The sequence below is a fragment of the Pagrus pagrus genome, assembly GCF_965226575.1.
Source record: "Pagrus pagrus genome assembly, chromosome: 24".
NCBI lineage: Eukaryota > Metazoa > Chordata > Actinopteri > Spariformes > Sparidae > Pagrus > Pagrus pagrus.
In genome coordinates, this window is record NC_140206.1 from 2,810,440 (window position 1) to 2,829,041 (window position 18,602).

The following is an 18,602-nucleotide window of genomic DNA, read 5'->3' on the forward strand; positions in this document are numbered from 1 at the left end:
GGGAGTGCATGAGCTCAGCTAATCTCACTTGGATAAATAAACAGTAAAATAAAAACAGCTTGTGTGCACCTAAACGCTGCTGTAGGCCTGCAAAACAAAAGAGGATTCAGTATTTAAATTCATGAAATGTGAGAGCGCATGAAATCGATTGGCGTTGTTGTGTTTTGCCATAAATCATGTTAAACGCCGTGCAGAGCGTGCCGTGGGAGCAGTCAAACATTTGGCATGGCGGACGGCTGAAACTCCCCGAGAGGAGGGGGAGCAAAGGAGCATGGGATTAAAAATGAGAAGAAGTCTGTTTTAACATGAAGCTGTTATTTAAACTTGCATGTTGGCACATTTCATAACGTGTGAGAGGTTCAGGTCATATAAACTCTTTACACTCAGTTTTATTAAACACAAGTTTTCGCTTGGACGCACAGTTTTAATCTACAGAAATCTCAGTGAGATTAGACTCCTTTTGTTCCATCCTTTTTATTGTCTTTCTCTGTTGAACCTGTTCTTATTCCTGGGAACGTATGTACGTTTTTGTTGTTGTTGAGTTTGATGCACGACTGAAACACTCTGGCAATTTAAAAATGTGCTACTTTGGCTCTGATGCAAGATGTAATCTGCAAAGTAACTAATAACTAAAGTTAGCAAACACATGTAGTGGGGTAAAAAGTACAATATTTGGCTCCAAAATGGCGTGGCATGGACGTTTAAAGTAGTACCTCAAAGTTGTTGTTAATGTGACACTATTGCTTTAACTTCTATAAAGGAAGCTCAGACTCCGGTTGGTCCATAGTTGGTTCCAGTGAAAGTAACAAGCACAAAGATCGGCAAATCATCAAAAACACTCATGAAAGAGCCAAAAGGAGAGAGTACAGTCTGGTAAAATCCATAAAAGGACCAACGGATTCAGATAATTTGAGATTTGCTTTGCAGCCTGGTACAAAGACGAGAACATGCCAGGGGACAACCAAACCAGATGGGTTGGTTAAACACACTAAAGCACAGAGAAAGTCTTTAAATCTCCTCCCGGTGTATCTGCATCACATTTCAGAAGCTGAGAGTTTCATACTAAAGAACCAGATCTCGATCTGTGGCAGGAAATTCAAATGCCAGAGGTATTTAGGCAACTGAAGCAACCCAAACAGAGATGCACCACGAGCCATAAAAATATGAAGAGAACACTTAATTTGGGTTGAGAAACAGCTGGTGCAAATACCAAAATACACCAAACAGCCAAGGAGATTGTTTGAAACGAGACGAGAGAAAAAGAACCAAGACTGATTTTGTTTGGCAGGAGCCGTAAATCAGCAGAAGAAAACAAAAAAAACTCTTTATTTATTTATGGCTCTGAGGTGCCCTCTTGTGCTGATTTACACCAGCGACTCTCACACTGCCTGTTTTGTTTAATTTGATTAATGGTGCTGCCAACCACTCATAGTCCCAAAGCAGCATTTCACTTGTTTCACACATATTGGAGGTTTGCCACCCTGCAAGCTCAGGCTCCAAGAATTCTCCTATTGATGCAATACCAGTAAGTAAATTAACATTAAAAGGGATGGAAAAAGACAGAACTCAAAAGACTATAGTGCATAAAATGTATGTAAAGTGAGAGCAGATGGAAGTTGATACAGAGATATAAAGTAAACACAGCCAAAAGTTAAAGGTTTGAGAGAGATGGTAGTGCTCGAACACACCCGAACAAGAATCAGCAGTTACATCGCTCTCCTCACAGCCTCCAGACTCCATCCACAAAAACAGTAATTTAAGCTTGCAGCTCAAACTTGACGGAGACACATGAAATTATTCATGCTGTTTTTATTAAAACCAAACAATAGCTGTCTCTAACAACTACTTTAACACCATCCACAAATATGAGGATGAAAAGCAGCAAATCCTCACATTTAAGAAGCTGGAACGAATCGATATTTCACTTTTTCTCTTGAAAGATGATCAAAAAGATCAATCGATTATCAAAATGGTGGCAAATAATGTGTTGTCCAAATTCAGGGTCATATTATTAATAGTTTTACCAGAACACAAAGATCATAGAAAACACTTTACATGCAGTTTTCCCCTGCTGACCATTAGCATGACCGATACCCATGTATCGTTATTAGCTTGCTAGCTGTCCTGCTAATGCTAGCAGCCTAAAATATCAAGTTTTAGGCTTCTTCGTCCGTTTGCCTACATGAGGCCTACATAATGTTGCTTTAATTGTCCACTTTAATGCCCGCGCCCTCACTGCTTTTCTGTATCCTCTCTACCAACAATGTTTCCACTTTTTTTGCTAAGCTATCTTTTGCTTGTCAATATATATTCGTCGGGTTTTGGACAGTTGGCCGGTGAACTTGTGATGGATATTAAGACCCAAAATTAACTAATTAATCCTGAAAATAATCAATAGATTAATCCAACAAGCAGCAGAAGGCCTAGACGCAATGCAGGCTGCTGGTTTAGAGAGGAAATGCTCTGAAACCAATCGTAATGCTTCAAACTGTAGTCTGATACTCATGCAAAGACAGTAACACACACACACACTCACTCACACACACACACACACACACACACACACACACACACACAGTGAACGGAGGCTGGCTCAGCCCCGTCCTTGTTAAAAACGTCCAGGCCAAACGAGGATAACAGGCAGAGCCACAAAATTACCCGTTGGCCTCGGCGTTTCCCTCGCGGACCGAGCACAGCGGGGTGTCGGCCATTTTGGAAGACAGGGATCATGTGAAGTGGTCGGCGAGGGCCTCAGACGCTGTCGGAGAGGCTCAGATCGATCTGGATCAGGCTGGTTTTTCTAATAGTTTTGTTCCTAAATGAGATGGCCGCCGATGGAAACACGCAGCGTCTTCTCCAACAAACCCATTATAAAAAGAATTTTGTGTATAATTTGGAGATACCGGATAATAACCCTCTGATTATAAGATCTAACTCCCTGGAAATGTTTTATGTAGAGCATATTTCAGTTCCTTACAGTGATTATATGTGACAGGCTCAAGTTTTTCTCTGGAATAGGATCTTTAAAAATGTCTGACGGCACAAAACTTCAAGGAAACTTTGTACTTGAATTCAATACGATCCATCAGATGTAATTCCTCGACTAATTACAGCCGTCATCCCCTGTGTTTTCTCTAAATGTCGGTAAAACATGTTTCATTGTCTAAATTTGGTCAGTAATCGAGTAGAAGATGAAATACATATCAACATACAGACTGAAGCTGATTTTCTGCTGATAATTAAGCTTCTTTTCCTCATCCATCATCGTTTTTAAGCTGGTTTCCTCTCTAAATCCACCTGCTTCCTCTCTGAGAGGATATTTTAAGGTGCTCGGGGCAGTTATTTTTCTCTTTTGATAAGAGCAGCTCTATAGGTGCCAGAGGAGGAAGAGGAAGAGGAGGAAGAGTTGAGTGATGGTGTCGTAAGACGACAGGAAACATCAGGCAGCTCCGCCCTGATGGAACGAGATGTTGTCGTTCCTCTTTTCTGTTTTTCTCACTTCAAGATTCTCCCATTTCACAAGATGTTTTTGTAAACATAATCAGCTGCTTTTAAACCTCTGTGCAGGAATTTGAAAACTGGGTGGAGAAAAGTAAAAGTTTCTCAAGCTAGTTTCGGTTCCTGTCTGTGGTTTCTTCTTCTGTGTTGTTCTCTGAAATGTGTGAAAGGTGAAATGGGGGGGGTTGCCAACAAATAACAGCTGGTACTGTCCCAACATCTCATCAAAAGTATTCAGTTTTGTCGCAACAAAATAAAATATCCAAACATCTGAAAATGTCCTGACGTCTCATTAAACATATCCTCTTTTTTTTTGCCACAAACACAGTTGGAAAATGTCCTGACGTTGCCTTAAAAAAATCTGTTATTGTCAGCGCCAGCTTGGCTGGAAATGTCCTGACATCTCGTCAAAAGTACCTTGTTTTCTCTTCTTCTGTGCATTGAAAAACCTTCTTCTTCACTTCCAGCCACCATGAAGAAAGGCTCAAACGGCTCCAGCTGGACCAGCGAGCGGAGCCTGATGTTCGGGGGAACAGTCCCGAACGCGCTGCCTTCCTCCTCCACAAGCGTCACTCTCTCAGCCTCCTCCTCCTCCTCCACCCAGATGACGTCCATCGACGGAGTCAGCTTCTCAGAGGGAGAACTGCTGCTTCAGGTAACAAGTTTGTTTTATTGCAGATGGTGTGACGGACAACAGACGACATGGAGCTCTGAACAAAGTTTGTCTTTGGTTTTCAGGCGCTGAACGGCTTCGTGTTGGTGGTGACGGCTGAAGGATACGTCTTCTACACATCCCCGACCATCCAGGACTTCCTCGGCTTCCACCAGGTAAAACACGAGGCTTCTCAACAGCTTTTTTAGGCACAGAGAATTGAAAAAGCCAAAGAAAATTAAGAAAAAATAAATAGTGCAGATCTTGAGCAGGGTGTTTTTTCTTCAGAGCAGCGTTTATCTGTCTCAGAAGTGATAAAATCAGTCCGTATGAGGGGGAACAAGCTGTTGTGAAAATGAGCTCCTTGAATTATCAGCATGTTCCCTCATTAGGCAAAACTGTTTGCACAACTCCAGTAAATATGGTCGTCAGGTTTCACTTCTTCAGCTGTTTTTTCAGATAAAATCCTGCATCACTTGTTTTTCTTGAATCTTTGTAAAATGACCAATTCTTCAATTTTTTGTTTGTTTGTGGAGGTTTTACCTCTTCGTCTGTAGCACAAAACAACAAAAACAAATACAGTAAATATAATATTATAATCATTTTGATCAATTGTATTTGATTAGTTTGTTTGTAGAGGTATTACTTCTTCTTCTGTGTTATTCTCAGAAATGTGTGAAAGGTGACCTGAACAACAACACAACAAAACAAATCAACTTAATATACATTTTGGAAAAAATTGTGACCGGATCGTCCCAAATTGTTCATCCAAGTGCCTCATTTTAACTGATGTTTTCCTTCAATTGTGTTTGGGAGGATTTCTGGACATATGATGCCAATTTTAGGTGGAGATGAAGAGAAAGCTCTCCCTCCTTTGCTCTCCGTCCTCTCCTGAAGCTCTGACAGGTTTTTTATCCAAACTTTAAAAACAACAACACTTGTTCCAGAACTTTAAAAACGAGAAAATCAGAACGGACATTTCGAGGATCGTTTTACACATCTCAGAGTGGTTCAGTAATTCATCCAGACGACGCTCTAAATGACGGACACACTGACGGGTCAGAGGGTGAAACACATGTGAGTCATGTGTCTGACTGCATGTGTGTGTTTTAATGTGTGTGTTTGTGTGTACGATGAGAACTGAACGGCTTTGTTGGCTGTGAACTCTTGACTTGTAAACACATCCGTTTGAACCGGGGTTAAAGATGTCTGCAGTCGGGGAGAAAGGGGAAAAAAAAAAACGTAGCCTGGGGAGAGTGCACGTGGTAAACAGCTCTCTCTCACACATACACACACACACACAAATACACACCACAGCTTTTCCACAACACAATCTGGGGTCAGGATGCCAATCGGGGCAGGAAGCGTTTTGTTGTGGAGGCCACAGCGGCTGCTGCTGAAGCCCAAAATTCACCAGCTGCTTCGACTATTTTATTTATAAAAGCAGCTCTAATCACAGGTACAGAGGAGATAAAACTGGTTTAAGAGAAGAAAACTCAGGAAAGAGATGGTACTGCTCAACTAAATTTCTCCTCGCCAACCTCTCGTGCTCACAAATTCTGACTTCAGGGTTGCTTTGAACTCAACAAAGCCTGCTGAAGCCATTTTTCATCGCCGTTCACAAAGGAGGGTTTGTTTGTCGACGGTTGAGTAAGAGGTGCGGCTCTTTCAGCACCTCGCTCCTTCAGCACAACGGCGTCTCTGTGTTTCCAGCACCGTTCATCCACTTGTTCTCACCGTGTGTGAGCGCGAGTGTGTTTATGCTTGCATCATCGGTCCTGAACGCAGCTCGCCAGAACAAACAGTGGAGGAGCCGCAGCTCGCCAACAAGACGCTCGAACGAGGGCTGAGCTGGAGGAGAGCCAGAGGTCCAACCAACACACAAAATCTGTTATTTAATATTTGCTGAGTCTAAAGCACACACAACTTAAAACTAGTGCTGAAAGACCAGGATGTAGATGCAAAGATAACATTATTGCTGATTTTACAAAGTTTGCTATAATATGATTCAATTCAGGGTCATGAGATGATAAATAAGCCAGAATTTAAGTTTTAAACATTCAAATAAAGTAACTAACATCGTCATCAGACGTCAGATGATAACAGATGTCTGCTGCCGTGGCCTACTGATACCACTTTACAAATTTGGGCAAAAATTGTGACCGGATCGTCCCAAAGTTTTCTTCCATCATGCAATTACAAAAGGTTTTCTTGTGACGGTTTAATTTCTTCTTCTGCGTTTTTCTCAAAAATATGTAAAAGGTGACATGAAAAACAACACAAATCAACTAAATATACATTTGCTAACTTTGTTTCAAAAGCCACCAAAATCAGATGAAATCAACTACATAATACATTTTTCGACAGTGTTTCAAGAAATTTGTTGTCGAGAACGATGGTCCAAAGAGTGGATGATGACAATGAAAGCTTTATTTTGTTTAGTTTATACTCTTTGTATCCTGTTAATTTGCAGTAATTTGCAGTTTCATTGAAATAAGACAGAGACACGATGGTTTGTTTGTCTGTTTTCAGTCGGACGTCGTCCATCAGAGTGTGTTCGAGTTGATCCACACAGACGACCGAGCTCTGTTCAGACGTCAGCTCCACTTCGCTCTCAACCCCAATGGAAGCCAGCAAGACGGCGCCGCAATGAGTCCCAGTAAGTCCAGTTGAAACTGAAACCCGTGGATAAAAACCTGAAGTAGCATCTTAAAGAACGACATAAGTAAATCATTGATACTTTTCCTGCAGGTGAGCAGAACTCAGCGGAGATCAGCAGCAACGTGATGACCTACGACCCGAAGGCCATCCCTCCGGAGAACTCGGCCTTCCTGGAGAGAAACTTCTGCTGTCGCTTCCGCTGCCTGCTCGACAACTCGTCTGGCTTCCTGGTAAAACACACAGATCATCTGTGTTTGAAACCATGATGTTTTAAAGGCAATGTCTAATATGTCCTGTGTTCGTCTGCAGGCCCTGAATTTCCGTGGCCGCCTGAAGCTGGTCCACGGTCAGAACCGGGTGTCCGAGGATGGGACGTTGATCCCACCGCAGCTCGCTCTGTTCGCCATTGCCACGCCGATGCAGCCGCCGTCCATCCTGGAGATCCGCAACAAGACGCTGTTGTTCCAGACCAAACACAAGCTGGACTTCACTCCCATGGGCATCGACACCAGGTAGATGATAGTCTTTTGCAGATTTAGATGTTTCTTTATGTTTTCTATCTTCTCGTAATTAAATGAAACAAACAGATAATCTTCATCTTGACACTGAACCTGTTTTTACTTGATCTTTTCCTGCTCCACAGAGGGAAGGTGGTTCTGGGTTACAATGAAATTGAGCTCTGCCTGAAAGGTTCAGGCTACAACTTCATCCACGCTGCAGATATGATGTACTGTGCCGAAAACCACCTCAGAAGTAAGTGGAAAATTATTGATTTATTTTAAGTCCAAATATTTGCTTGTTACAGCTCATCAAATGTGAGAATTTGAATATGTTCTGATTAATATATGTGACTCTTTCTTTCTTCTCTCCAGTGATGAAAACGGGAGAAACTGGTTTCACCATCTTCAGGCTGCTCAGTAAAACCAGGACCTGGATCTGGGTCCAGTCCAATGCCAGGCTGGTCTTCAAAGGAGGGAAACCGGACTTCATCGTGGCCCGGCAGAAAGCTCTCACGTAGGTTAACAACCGGATTAATGAATACTGCAACTGTTACTACTACTACAACTACACAGGGCTAGATCACCACCTTCTGGTAGTTTCATTTATCAAAAAGTGTGACAAGTTTGCAGTGTTTCAGGGACAAGCTCTTACTTCTTATTAATAAATAGTACTATTTATTTTTCTACATTTGCTACCAACTTTTATATCAATGTATGCCATCAAGTAAATATACACATTAAAATGATGTACTGCGAATATAAAATGTGTCATACATTTATAATTATGTGTTAATTTATTAATTTTTACATTTATTTATTTATGTATTTATTAACGAAAATGTATTTTATGTTTGTAAGTGATGATTATTTTCATTTAGAAAATCATCACAATTTTCAAAACTTTTTAGTTTTAATTTATTGTTTTACTTTTTATTAATTAGCATTCCCTGGCGTTGGACCTCCCACCTAAAAGAACAAAAAATTTGATGTTAAAAAAATGAAATAAAATAGTACAAAATCTTTTTTACATTTGAAGCAGAATGGGATCTATTATAGAGGAACAGGAGATTTTCTGTGGCTCTCCATTATAATTTTCTGTCGATCAGCTAATTGATTAATCAGCTAAATGTAACGACTCACTCTTGTTTGTTTTCGTCACAGAAATGAAGAGGGTGCAGAACAGCTGCACCTTCGTCGGCAGCAGCTGCCGTTCAGCTTTGCCACCGGAGAGGCGCTGCTGTACGACGTCATTCCCACCATCGACCCCAACCCCCAGTCATGCTCCGCCCCCAAGCAGAGGAAGCTGGACAACTACTCCGTCAATCCCGACTCCATCCTGGGCTGCATCCTGAACCAGGACCAGTCCATCTACTGTGAACACAACAATGCTAACAACCTCAACTCGCTCAATGACGTCGTCTTCCAGGAGACCCACGCCACCGTCAACGTCCCCGGAGACGTCTGGCTGGAGACCACACCCAAACCTGCAGGAAGCCTGGTGAAGTCCGAGGCCACAGTTCAGGACATGATGGATACCCTGCAGCAGATACTTGGGGACAGTGACCTCAGCGATGCCCTGGACGTGGCACCGGACGAGCTGAAGAGCTGGGAGAGCACCCTGCTGAAAATGAGCACCACTAGCTGCGAGCTGAATGAAGACCTGAACGATATTCTCAACAACGACATCCTGGCGTACGTAGAGGAGCAGCTCCAGAGGGAGGGCGGGCTCAAGTTGCCGGATCAGCTGGATGATATCCCGTCATGCCTTTCCACGTTGGACCTGCAGAACCAGGATCTTGACCAGGGTGAAGAGCAGGACTTTGGCTGGCCTCTGGAGCCACAAATACCAAACGGGCAGATGACCACCACGCAACCAAATCCACTCCTGGGGATGATGAAACTGACCCACATGGATCTTCCTCAGATGGGTTCTTCTGGTCTCAACGGTCCAACCCTTCAGCAGATCGCCTCCCAGCAATCTCCTGATGGTCTTGGACAGGGCTCCACTGGCGCTCCAGTTTCCTTCAACCCCTCCTTGGTGGACTCTAGCGCTCAGAACCAACTGAGAACCTTACAGGTCAATGCCAAGGAGAACAACCTCGGAGCGTTCTCGCTCAGGCAAACCAATCAGACCCACCCAAACCAAATGGCTCAGAACCAGCTCCAGATGAGGACCACCAACCTTCAGATTGGCCTCCAGGACCAAACCGCCAATCCCGTCTTCAAATTTCAGAGCAACCAGTGGAACTCCTTGGTCCCAAACCAAGCCTTTGTAGAAACATACACCCAAAATATTTCAAACAAACCGGCTTTCCCTGCAGATCCTCCCTCAACCAGCTGCCTGCAGGGACACTTTTCACTCCAGACACAAAACAGCGAGAATCAGAGCCTGTCATTTCTGCTGGACCAGCAGCAGCAGCAGCAGCAGCAGCAGCAGCAGCAGCAGCAGCCGCTGATCTCCAGTGGACACCAACAAATGGGTGCCTTCCTCAACCAAATGTCAGGGTTCCAGAGGAATCCCGTTCCCAGCGTCGTCACTGCCCAGAACGCCATCAACGGCAGGCCGATGTTCAGGACTCCAGAGACTTCAAACGTACAGTTTCCTGTTCAGCGGAACATGGCGCCTTCGAGCAGTTGTATGTTCAGAAACGCCCCCCCTTCTGTACCTGTAAACGGTGTGCACCCCATTCAGAGACTAAACCCCGCCAACAACCAGATTCCCTCCAAGCCTTCCTGTGTGTATCAGAGTCTTCCTGGAGGCGGATCTGTGCTGGGGAGGACCGCTATCCCGAATCCTGATGAGGCGCAGCTGTCCTGCCAAATGAACGCTGGTTTTGACCCGGACAGCCTGTTGGTACAACAGCAGTTCTTAAACTTCAGTGAACAGACACAGGTAAACACTGCATTAGAGAACTTAGAGATTTTAGATGTTGATCAATCTTACGGGCGTCCACAATCCACTTTGTAGATGAATCGTAGAGATCCTGGTATAGTTGAGTCATAGATGAGAACGGTTCGTTTCTCACTGGATTTGTCACCTTTCTGTTATTTTTGCGGTTGCCTATTTGTTACCTTGTTTGGCACCTTCCTATCGTGTTTTTGTCGTCTTTTTGTGCCTTTTTGTCACCTATTCTGCACTTTTTTGTCACGTTTTGGGAAAATACAATGAATCCTGCCCATGTCTTTGACCTGCTTCGACTGTAACAACGTACCTCACATCATGATTGTTTCAAACTTCCTTGAGTTTTGGTTACCATCTTTACACCTGGCCGGCGACTACATATTCATCCCATTTAAACCTGTGTTACACCCGTGTTTGTGCACAGTAGCAGATAAATATTAATAATAAAATACGTTTTGTAGAATTAGATTCCAGTGGTGGCTGTGTACGATTGTTTTTCGAAGTCCAAAGTCAAAATTTAGTGGAAAAAAGAAACATGTAGTCGTGTTTCTTTCTAATAAAATATTCTGCTTCAATTCATATTTGTTGGCGTTTATTAAAACATTTTTACATATTCAGAACTCCATTAACAAATGATGAAAAATCAAAGAAGCATAGAATGTAAAAAGGTGACATTCAGTACAGCCCTAATAACAGATACATAAATGAATCTTTGTAAAGTCAGACCTCACCTGTATCTTCTCTTGTTTCACAGGTCAACAGCCGTCCAGTCGTCGGGAACGGAGGTTTCCCCTTCTCGTCCTTGCTGCCCAATGGGAACGCCTACTACTCAGAGAACAAATAGGAATCAGCCGCTGTGACTTCAGGATGACAGAGGATCCAAACCTGGACTGCTTAAGACTCCCGTCTCTAAATGTCAAAGTGGAGTAGACTGAAGAACAGAAATGTGCCCGACGAGGAAAACAGGACGCCGCTCCTTCTCGTCTTTCTTTTTATTCGGCGATGAAAACTTTAAGAGTTCACGTGTTCGGTCCAGGTCGGCTGGAAGAGAAGAAGAAGAAGAAGATCAGTTTGGAGTTTGTGTTTCTCAGAGAGTGAATGCCGTCTTTGGAGCTGGTTGGATCATACCAAAAAAAAAAAAGAAGAAGAAGAAAGAAAATGGATGACCTGCATCAGTGGACTGTTTTTGATTTGAAACAACACAAGTAAGTCTCGCAAATCATTTTCAGGTTTGTTTTTTTGTACCACATCGATGGATGAAAGTTTGGCTGCAACAGCACTGTCCTCTTTCTCTTGTGATTGCAAACATTGTATGAGAAAAGTCTTTTAAAGACTCCAGAGTGTCTTTTATTTGTCATCTGGAAATATTTAGATGTCTGGGAATCAAAAAGACTCCAGAAAGAACATTGTTTGAGGAGGTCTTTTCTCTTGTAAAACACTTCAAACCCTGAAACTTACCTTTATGTGGCTCGTCCAAGTACAATTTCTGGCTCATTACTGCCCCCTTGGGGCCGGAGGGCACAACAACACCCACTGCAGCTGCTGTCGGTGAGAGCAGCAGTGATTGTGGTTGTTTTTCTCCCTCTAGTCACAAGAAATGATCCCGTTCATACTGGTTATTCAGTCTCAAAACAAGAAGTTGGATTTTATGATCCTGGAGGAAAAACTAAAACCAACAATCTCCTCTTCTTCTTCTTCTTCTTAATGGATGATTGTTTTATCATCTATGAGCTCTTTTGAGAGATTTCTCTGGAAATTAAATTATTCACAAACATCACAGTGTTAGCTAGCTCTCAGACGTTTGTTTTACAAGAGAAAAGACGTGAAGGATGACGACTAAAAGCATCCGTGAAAGTAAACAGACAGAAGCTCCTGTTGATCCTCTGCCGTCTGCGGCGCACAAACACGCCACCTTCCTCCTATTGTGAGCGCTCAGAAGGATAAAATATGTCAACTTATTTTGTTTCATTTTTGCTGTTTTTGTCCTTTTGAAAATGCGTTTTGATTAAGTTCATTTCAACTCTTTACTGTTCCCAGTGAGGGAGATTATTTGCTTTGCAGACAGGGTATATAAATAAAACAACGCACAACAACAACGTCACAACATCATCCTACTAACAGACGATCTTTAGGGTTTCAACACGAGATGATTCAGTGAAAACAGCTGCTCGCTTGTGCCTCTTTTTATGTATTTGAAACGCATTCAGCCCGAGCTTCTTCTGTCATTGAGCCAGTTTTTCTTTTCTTTGATATTTCTGTGTTTTCCTGTTGTGCCTTAACCTGACAGCACTGTTTGAAACTTTAAAGGGACAGTCTGTCGACACTTTAAAACATTTCCACCGGATAAAAAGACAGAACCAAAGTTAAACTTCAACAAGCCAATTGTTTTGCACTATTCCTTTAAAGATTGCCAAAGCATAGCGAAGAGAAAGTAATTCACAGATCTGTTCCTGAGCTTTATTACAAAAAGAGATTCCGAAAGCAACAAAATTTGCACAAATTGAGATGATTTTATTGATTTTAAACAGACTTATAACAGAATAGACCCAGAGTGAGAGTCAAAGGTTTACAGGGGAGGATCAGGGCCACCGAGTCCTTGTGGTGGTTTCTGACCTTTTCTTCGTGAGATTAAAGTCAGATCTCAATTTCCGTCTCACAGCAGCCCTGACCCTCCTGTGTAAAGCTAGTCGCTGCCTTCACATTGGATTAAATTAAACAGAGTAATTAACGCCCAGGATGTTCAGTCATCAGTTTTCAACCCTCTCCCTGTATTTTCCACCTCAGATCTCCGTCCTCTTCCTCTTTCCTCTTTCTGTCTTTGTGGTTAATTTATCGACGTTCTCGCTCGGATCGTCCGGCAGCGAAACACAGAAGTAAAAACGGTTAAAGGCAGCTATTGTATATTTTTAAACGAGGGGGGAAAAAAGGAAAAAAAAAAGAACACGAGTTAAACTTCAAGTGCCTTCGAATTGACCTCTTTGTGATTGTCTGTTGATCTTAAAAACTCAGCACTTATGTCGAAAAGAAAGAAAGAAAGAAAGCCTCCAACGTGCGTCGCTTCATCAGTACTGAGCCATGGAAGCTGAAGTTTTGTGTCACTCGTTAGCAGCACAAGTAGCTTCCTCTGTGATATGAAACTTGAATATTTTTGACTTCGATACCAAAAAAAAACAAGTCATGAAGCCATCTGTGATGCTTTATTCTCGAGGATACCAAAGGGACAAGACAGAAACACACATCCACGCCTGGAAAGTTCAGCTTTTCTGTCGACTGCCTGACGATTCTGATAGTTTGTTAGAATAAAACAGCAGGAAACAGACCAGAATGATTGTAGTTGTGGTTTCACAAACTGTGAAAATATGTTTATATTCACAAATCATGCTGCGTTCACGTCATGTGGGAGTAATTAAGAGTTTCCAACTTGTAAATAGTCACACTTCAAACTGGGAAATGACTCTGATATCTTCATCAACATATGTCTTTTATGGATCGAGTGTTATATTATCTCTGAAAACTCTTGAGTCTAAATCAGTAAACAATGATCCAAAATATGTATACATGTGCAGCAAAAAGAAGACTTTAAACCTTAATTAGACTGAGGTAGAAAGTCAAAAAATATTAAATCATCGGCCTTTCTGACCCTCAGCTGTGCAGAAATTACAGACAAGGAACTTCTTGTTAAAAAACAAAACATGAAATTATCAGTCATCTTTTCAAAATCCAGATTTTTTTGCCACAATTATCCAAAAGGCTGTGGTGAAAGAACAACAAAGTAACGACAGATGTACTCCAACAAACTCAAATCAGGAAAAGAGCAAGAATTTCCCAGTTTTAACCAACAGTCGTGGACATTCGAGTATAAGTTTCTGAATTTATGAGGTGCACTCGAATGCACCGTGAAGTGGGAAAATGGTGCCTTCTGGTTCAAGTTTGTGTGTTTACGCGAGTGTGTATTCTGGATATGGGACAAACCATATGACGTGAACGTGAGCAACAACCTGCCCCTTTCTCTAAGAGTCGTTGAGGGGCATTCTGGGTAATGTAGTGAACCACTAACTGCAGTAGAAGTAAAGGAGGCAGGTTGAGTTACGACTGCTTTGGCTCAGTTTTCCTTAAACGTGCGGAAATCTTTAAGTTTAAGGCTCATAAAAACTTTTTCTAAAATATGGGTTAGAAAGAAAAATTGTAGTTTATTTACTAAATGTAATCTATTACTGAGTAACTTAAATATTACAGTAAATGTACATATTTAAAGGACAAAGTGATGATTTTGACGAGTGATTGCTTCTTAAAAATCTGTGAAAATTGAGCCAAAGCTTTTGTTTCCCCAGATTTCTCCCCTCTGCACATCACCGTCGATGTCTTTGTGAACTTGAATTTGAGTTTCGGTGCATTAAAGAACATTTTTTACAACATTATGAGGTGCTATAACAAAAATCACCGCGTGTGCCTTGACAGCAGATTCACCAAAAATCTGAATTAGACCAAAAACTCATCACAGATGGATCCAATCAGTACAAAATGAAGCGTTGTCGAGTGCTTTCATCGAAATATAATAAAGAAATATAAATATATATCTTGTTGCTTGCTTCTAGATTTAAACAAAAAAAAAAGCTTTGTACTTATTATACATTTTTTTCAAACCCAGGAGGCCAAGGCTCCACATTGCAGTATCTTTGTGTACCTGTATATAAATACATATATTTGTTGTTTTTTTTTCAAATATTGTCCTATATTGTGTATTTTATGTCGTATTGCCTTAACCTGACTCACGCCTATCATCATTTTTTGTACATTTTCTGCACAGCATAAACATATGTAACCTCTTATAATGATGTTCTCTTTTTGTAACTCTTCAACTTATTATATTTTGTGGATTTGCCTTCAATATTTTGCCTTTTATCAGCGTATTGAGTGTTTGATCTTTTCATGCTGACCGTATTAAAGGTGATCTGATCACACAAAGTCTGCTTTTCTTGTTATATTTAAAAGAACAATGAAAATTTTGGAAAAGTCAGAGTTAGCTTTCATCTCTTTGTGGGTATTTTTACTCCTCAAATGTAGATCAATTTAAAGGAAAGAGGTAAAAGAAATTGATTTATAAGCTTGTTATTTTTGTGGTCCCAAAAATCAAAACAACAGCAAAATATAAAGAAAATGTACATTGTTTGTAGTCATTTAAGTTGTAGTTCTGATGAATGTGATGCTCTCCAGTGTCCACTAGAGGTCACTGTAACTCTAACTAACTGTTTGCTCTTCAGTACATCTGCTCCTGTTTCACAATCTGCTCCCAGTTAAGCCTTTAATGGTTTCACTGCAGGAACAAACTGGGCCAGAAGGGATCAAACACAGTCTTATATTATGTTACTGTGACACACTGCGTCACAAAGCAAGAAAAATATCCTCTAAACAGCAGGAAAACACATGTATGTGTGGCAGAATGGACACACCGGGGGTGATGTTTTACATTTTTAGATAGCAAACAGTAATATATCCTCCAATATACAATATTCAGCCTTTACTTCAGGAACGCTAGCATCTTCAAGTTTAATAAATACAAACATAGTTACATAAAAAGTATAATATGGCATTTTACGTTGAAAAGTTATTCTCTGAAATTAATTGTTTTGAGATGAAACGCGTTAACTAAGTAAGCAAGCTAACATTAGCCACATTTATAGCTAACGTTAGCCACATGTATCAAAATTAAAGATAAATCATATCAACAAACATAGCTCAATATATTGAAATACAGTTAGCTAAGTAAAGCTAGCTAACATTAGCCACATTTATAGATAACATTAGCCACACTTACAGAAATTAAACATGAATCATGTAGACAAACACAGCTCAGTTTATCGATATAGAGGTCAGCTGAGTAAAGCTAGCTAACATTAGCCACAATTACAGACATTAAAGATTAATTACATCAAAAAACATAGTGCAGCTTATCAATATACAGTTAGCTGAGTAAAGCTAGCTAACATTAGCCACATCTTTAGCCAACATTAGACACACCTATAGAAATTAAACATGAATCATGTAGACAAACATAGCTCAGTTTATCGATATAAAGTGAGCTAAGTAAAGCTAGCTTTATTTCTGTTACTTTTTAAAGCTACCAGCTCTCCCTTTAAATAAAGAAAATATAGCTAGCTTCTCTAAACTACTGTATAAATCATTATGTGGGGCTGTTCTACCAAACGACACCTAATTAAATGTTAATAAAACATCAAAACAGCATTATTGATCTAAAACACGTCAGTCTTACCTGTTTGTTATCGATAAATATCCGGACATTTGAATTCTAAAGTCGACCGTTATTTTTTCCCTACGTCACCTTTGACCCGCCGCGCGCGCCCGATGTCCAATCAGTGCCGGCGGAGGAAGAAGAAGCGCGCGCAGCCGGTTGTGGAGGAGGGAGGACGGAGGAGAGGACGGAGGAGAGGAGACAGGACGGAGGAGACAGGACGGAGGAGAATTTAACTTTATTACGGTTGAATGTGAATATTCCGGGTCTGAACTCCAGGATGTGAAGTTTAAACGGAGGGTTTTTTTAAATGTCGGCGGCAGCAGCGGGGCGACACGGACGAGATGACCGGAGAGAAACTGCGATGAGCGTCCTGTCATGTCCCCGGTACACGTCTTCACCCGGGAGCTGTAATGTCATCTGATTTACACCCAGTTGACCGTTAAATGGTCGATCTGCAGCCGCGTTACCTCCTTTCTGAACAGACACGTTTGGATTAACTCCGGTCTGAAGTCCGGTGTTTGCTGTTTAACGCGAGTTTGAAGCGTTTCTGTCCCTCACCTACTGAGAACACATGAATCTGGTCCTGGAGGAGCGACTGGTCTCTGTCCCGCAGCCTCTACTGGACTCTACTGGTCCCTACTGGACTCTACTGGTCCCTGCTGGACTCTACTGGAGCCTCCATCAGTTAAAGTTTATGGCTCCACTGTGAATAAATCAACGTTATCAACATGTATGCTGGACGGAAGAGGAGAAAACCGGCTCAGAAGGGGTGAGTTTGATTTATTAATGTGATTTAAAGTGTTTTTTATCCACCGCGACACTTATTCTGTTCATCCGACACATATTTTACTGTTTCTGATCACTTAATGCAGAGTAACATCATCTATAATGACAAAACTTTTAAATCCCACCAAAAATCTATGGAAGATCAAAAGTGACGTATTTTTGAATAATGGAGCCAAATCGACATTAAAAATGAATATTAACATTCATTATTAAATAATAATCTACCCCATGCATCTTTTCCACGTTATGTTCTGTAAAAAGGAATTTAAAAATAATAATTATGATAATATCAGCACATATTCATTAATATGGAAGCCCTAATGTGCTATTATTAAATAATGGACCCAAAATGGACATTTCAAATGAAATATTAACACTATATTATTAAATAATAATCTACCCCAAGCATCTTTTCTTCATTATGTTCTATAAAAAAGAATGAAAAAATAAATAAATAATGATAATATTGGCACATATGCATATATGGAAGCCTAAGCGTCTTTTCAGCATTATGTTTTTGTTAAAAAAATAAAAATGATATTGGCATTTATCCATTCATATGAAATTGTAACCTACTCATAGCAATTTTTCTGCATTATGTTCTGTAAAAAACAACATAATAAAAATATTATTGTTATTTATCCATTAATATTGAAGCCCCAACGTGTTACTTTTAAATAATGGACCTAAAATCAACATTTAAAATGAAATATTAACACTAATAATGAAATTGTAAGCTACCCCAGCATCTTTTCTTCATTATGTTCTGTAAAAATGTTTAACAATAATAATAATAATAATAATAATAATAATATCAGCACATATTTATTTATATGGAAGTACTAACTTGCTATTTTAAATAATGGGCCCAAATCGAAATGTTGTATTTATTATCATTTAATATTTATAACCTGGGGTAGGTTATGATTTAATAATTATATTAATATTTTTCTTTTTCAATTTAATACATTATAAATACCCCAGGTTGAAATTATTTAATTATAATCTACCTCAAGCATTTTTTCCACATCATGTCCTGTAAAAATATAAATACATATACACATACATAATATACATTTAAAATAAAAACTAAATATTAACACTAAAGCTAATAATTACAGCCTGACTGATCTATTGGTTGGCTGATATTATCAGTGTTTATGTGTCAATATTGTTCTTTTTCTTTTTGCATAACATAATAAGGAAAAGATGTTTAGGATAAGTTATAAATTAATAATTATAAGTTATAATAATTTAATCATTATTACATCTATAATTTAGTAATTATAACCTGGAGAAGGTTATAATTTAATAATAGATAGAATTTTTCATTTTCTTCCATGTAATAAT

At 40.3% G+C, this 18,602-nt stretch overlaps 2 protein-coding genes across 3 annotated transcripts in view; both read left to right on the forward strand.

Moving 5' to 3' along the window:
* Window positions 1-15,172, forward strand: part of ahr2 (aryl hydrocarbon receptor 2) — a 66,485-nt gene extending 51,313 nt beyond the window's left edge. The window contains exons 3-11 of the mRNA XM_084347509.1: window positions 3,966-4,153; window positions 4,237-4,326; window positions 6,683-6,809; window positions 6,902-7,041; window positions 7,121-7,323; window positions 7,455-7,564; window positions 7,684-7,825; window positions 8,473-10,204; window positions 10,968-15,172. Coding sequence (XP_084203635.1) covers window positions 3,966-4,153; window positions 4,237-4,326; window positions 6,683-6,809; window positions 6,902-7,041; window positions 7,121-7,323; window positions 7,455-7,564; window positions 7,684-7,825; window positions 8,473-10,204; window positions 10,968-11,057 — 2,822 coding nt within the window. The 3' untranslated portion in view covers window positions 11,058-15,172. The remainder of the gene's footprint in view (window positions 1-3,965; window positions 4,154-4,236; window positions 4,327-6,682; window positions 6,810-6,901; window positions 7,042-7,120; window positions 7,324-7,454; window positions 7,565-7,683; window positions 7,826-8,472; window positions 10,205-10,967) is intronic.
* A 1,437-nt stretch (window positions 15,173-16,609) lies between these two features.
* The window catches only part of ahr1b (aryl hydrocarbon receptor 1b), a 32,278-nt gene continuing 30,285 nt past the window's right edge, over window positions 16,610-18,602 (forward strand). For both annotated transcript variants that reach the window (XR_014621717.1, XM_084347661.1), the window contains exon 1: window positions 16,610-17,235. Coding sequence is in view for 1 of the 2 variants with exons in the window: in XM_084347661.1 (XP_084203787.1) it covers window positions 17,195-17,235 (41 nt within the window). In the remaining variant the exon portion in view is untranslated. The remainder of the gene's footprint in view (window positions 17,236-18,602) is intronic.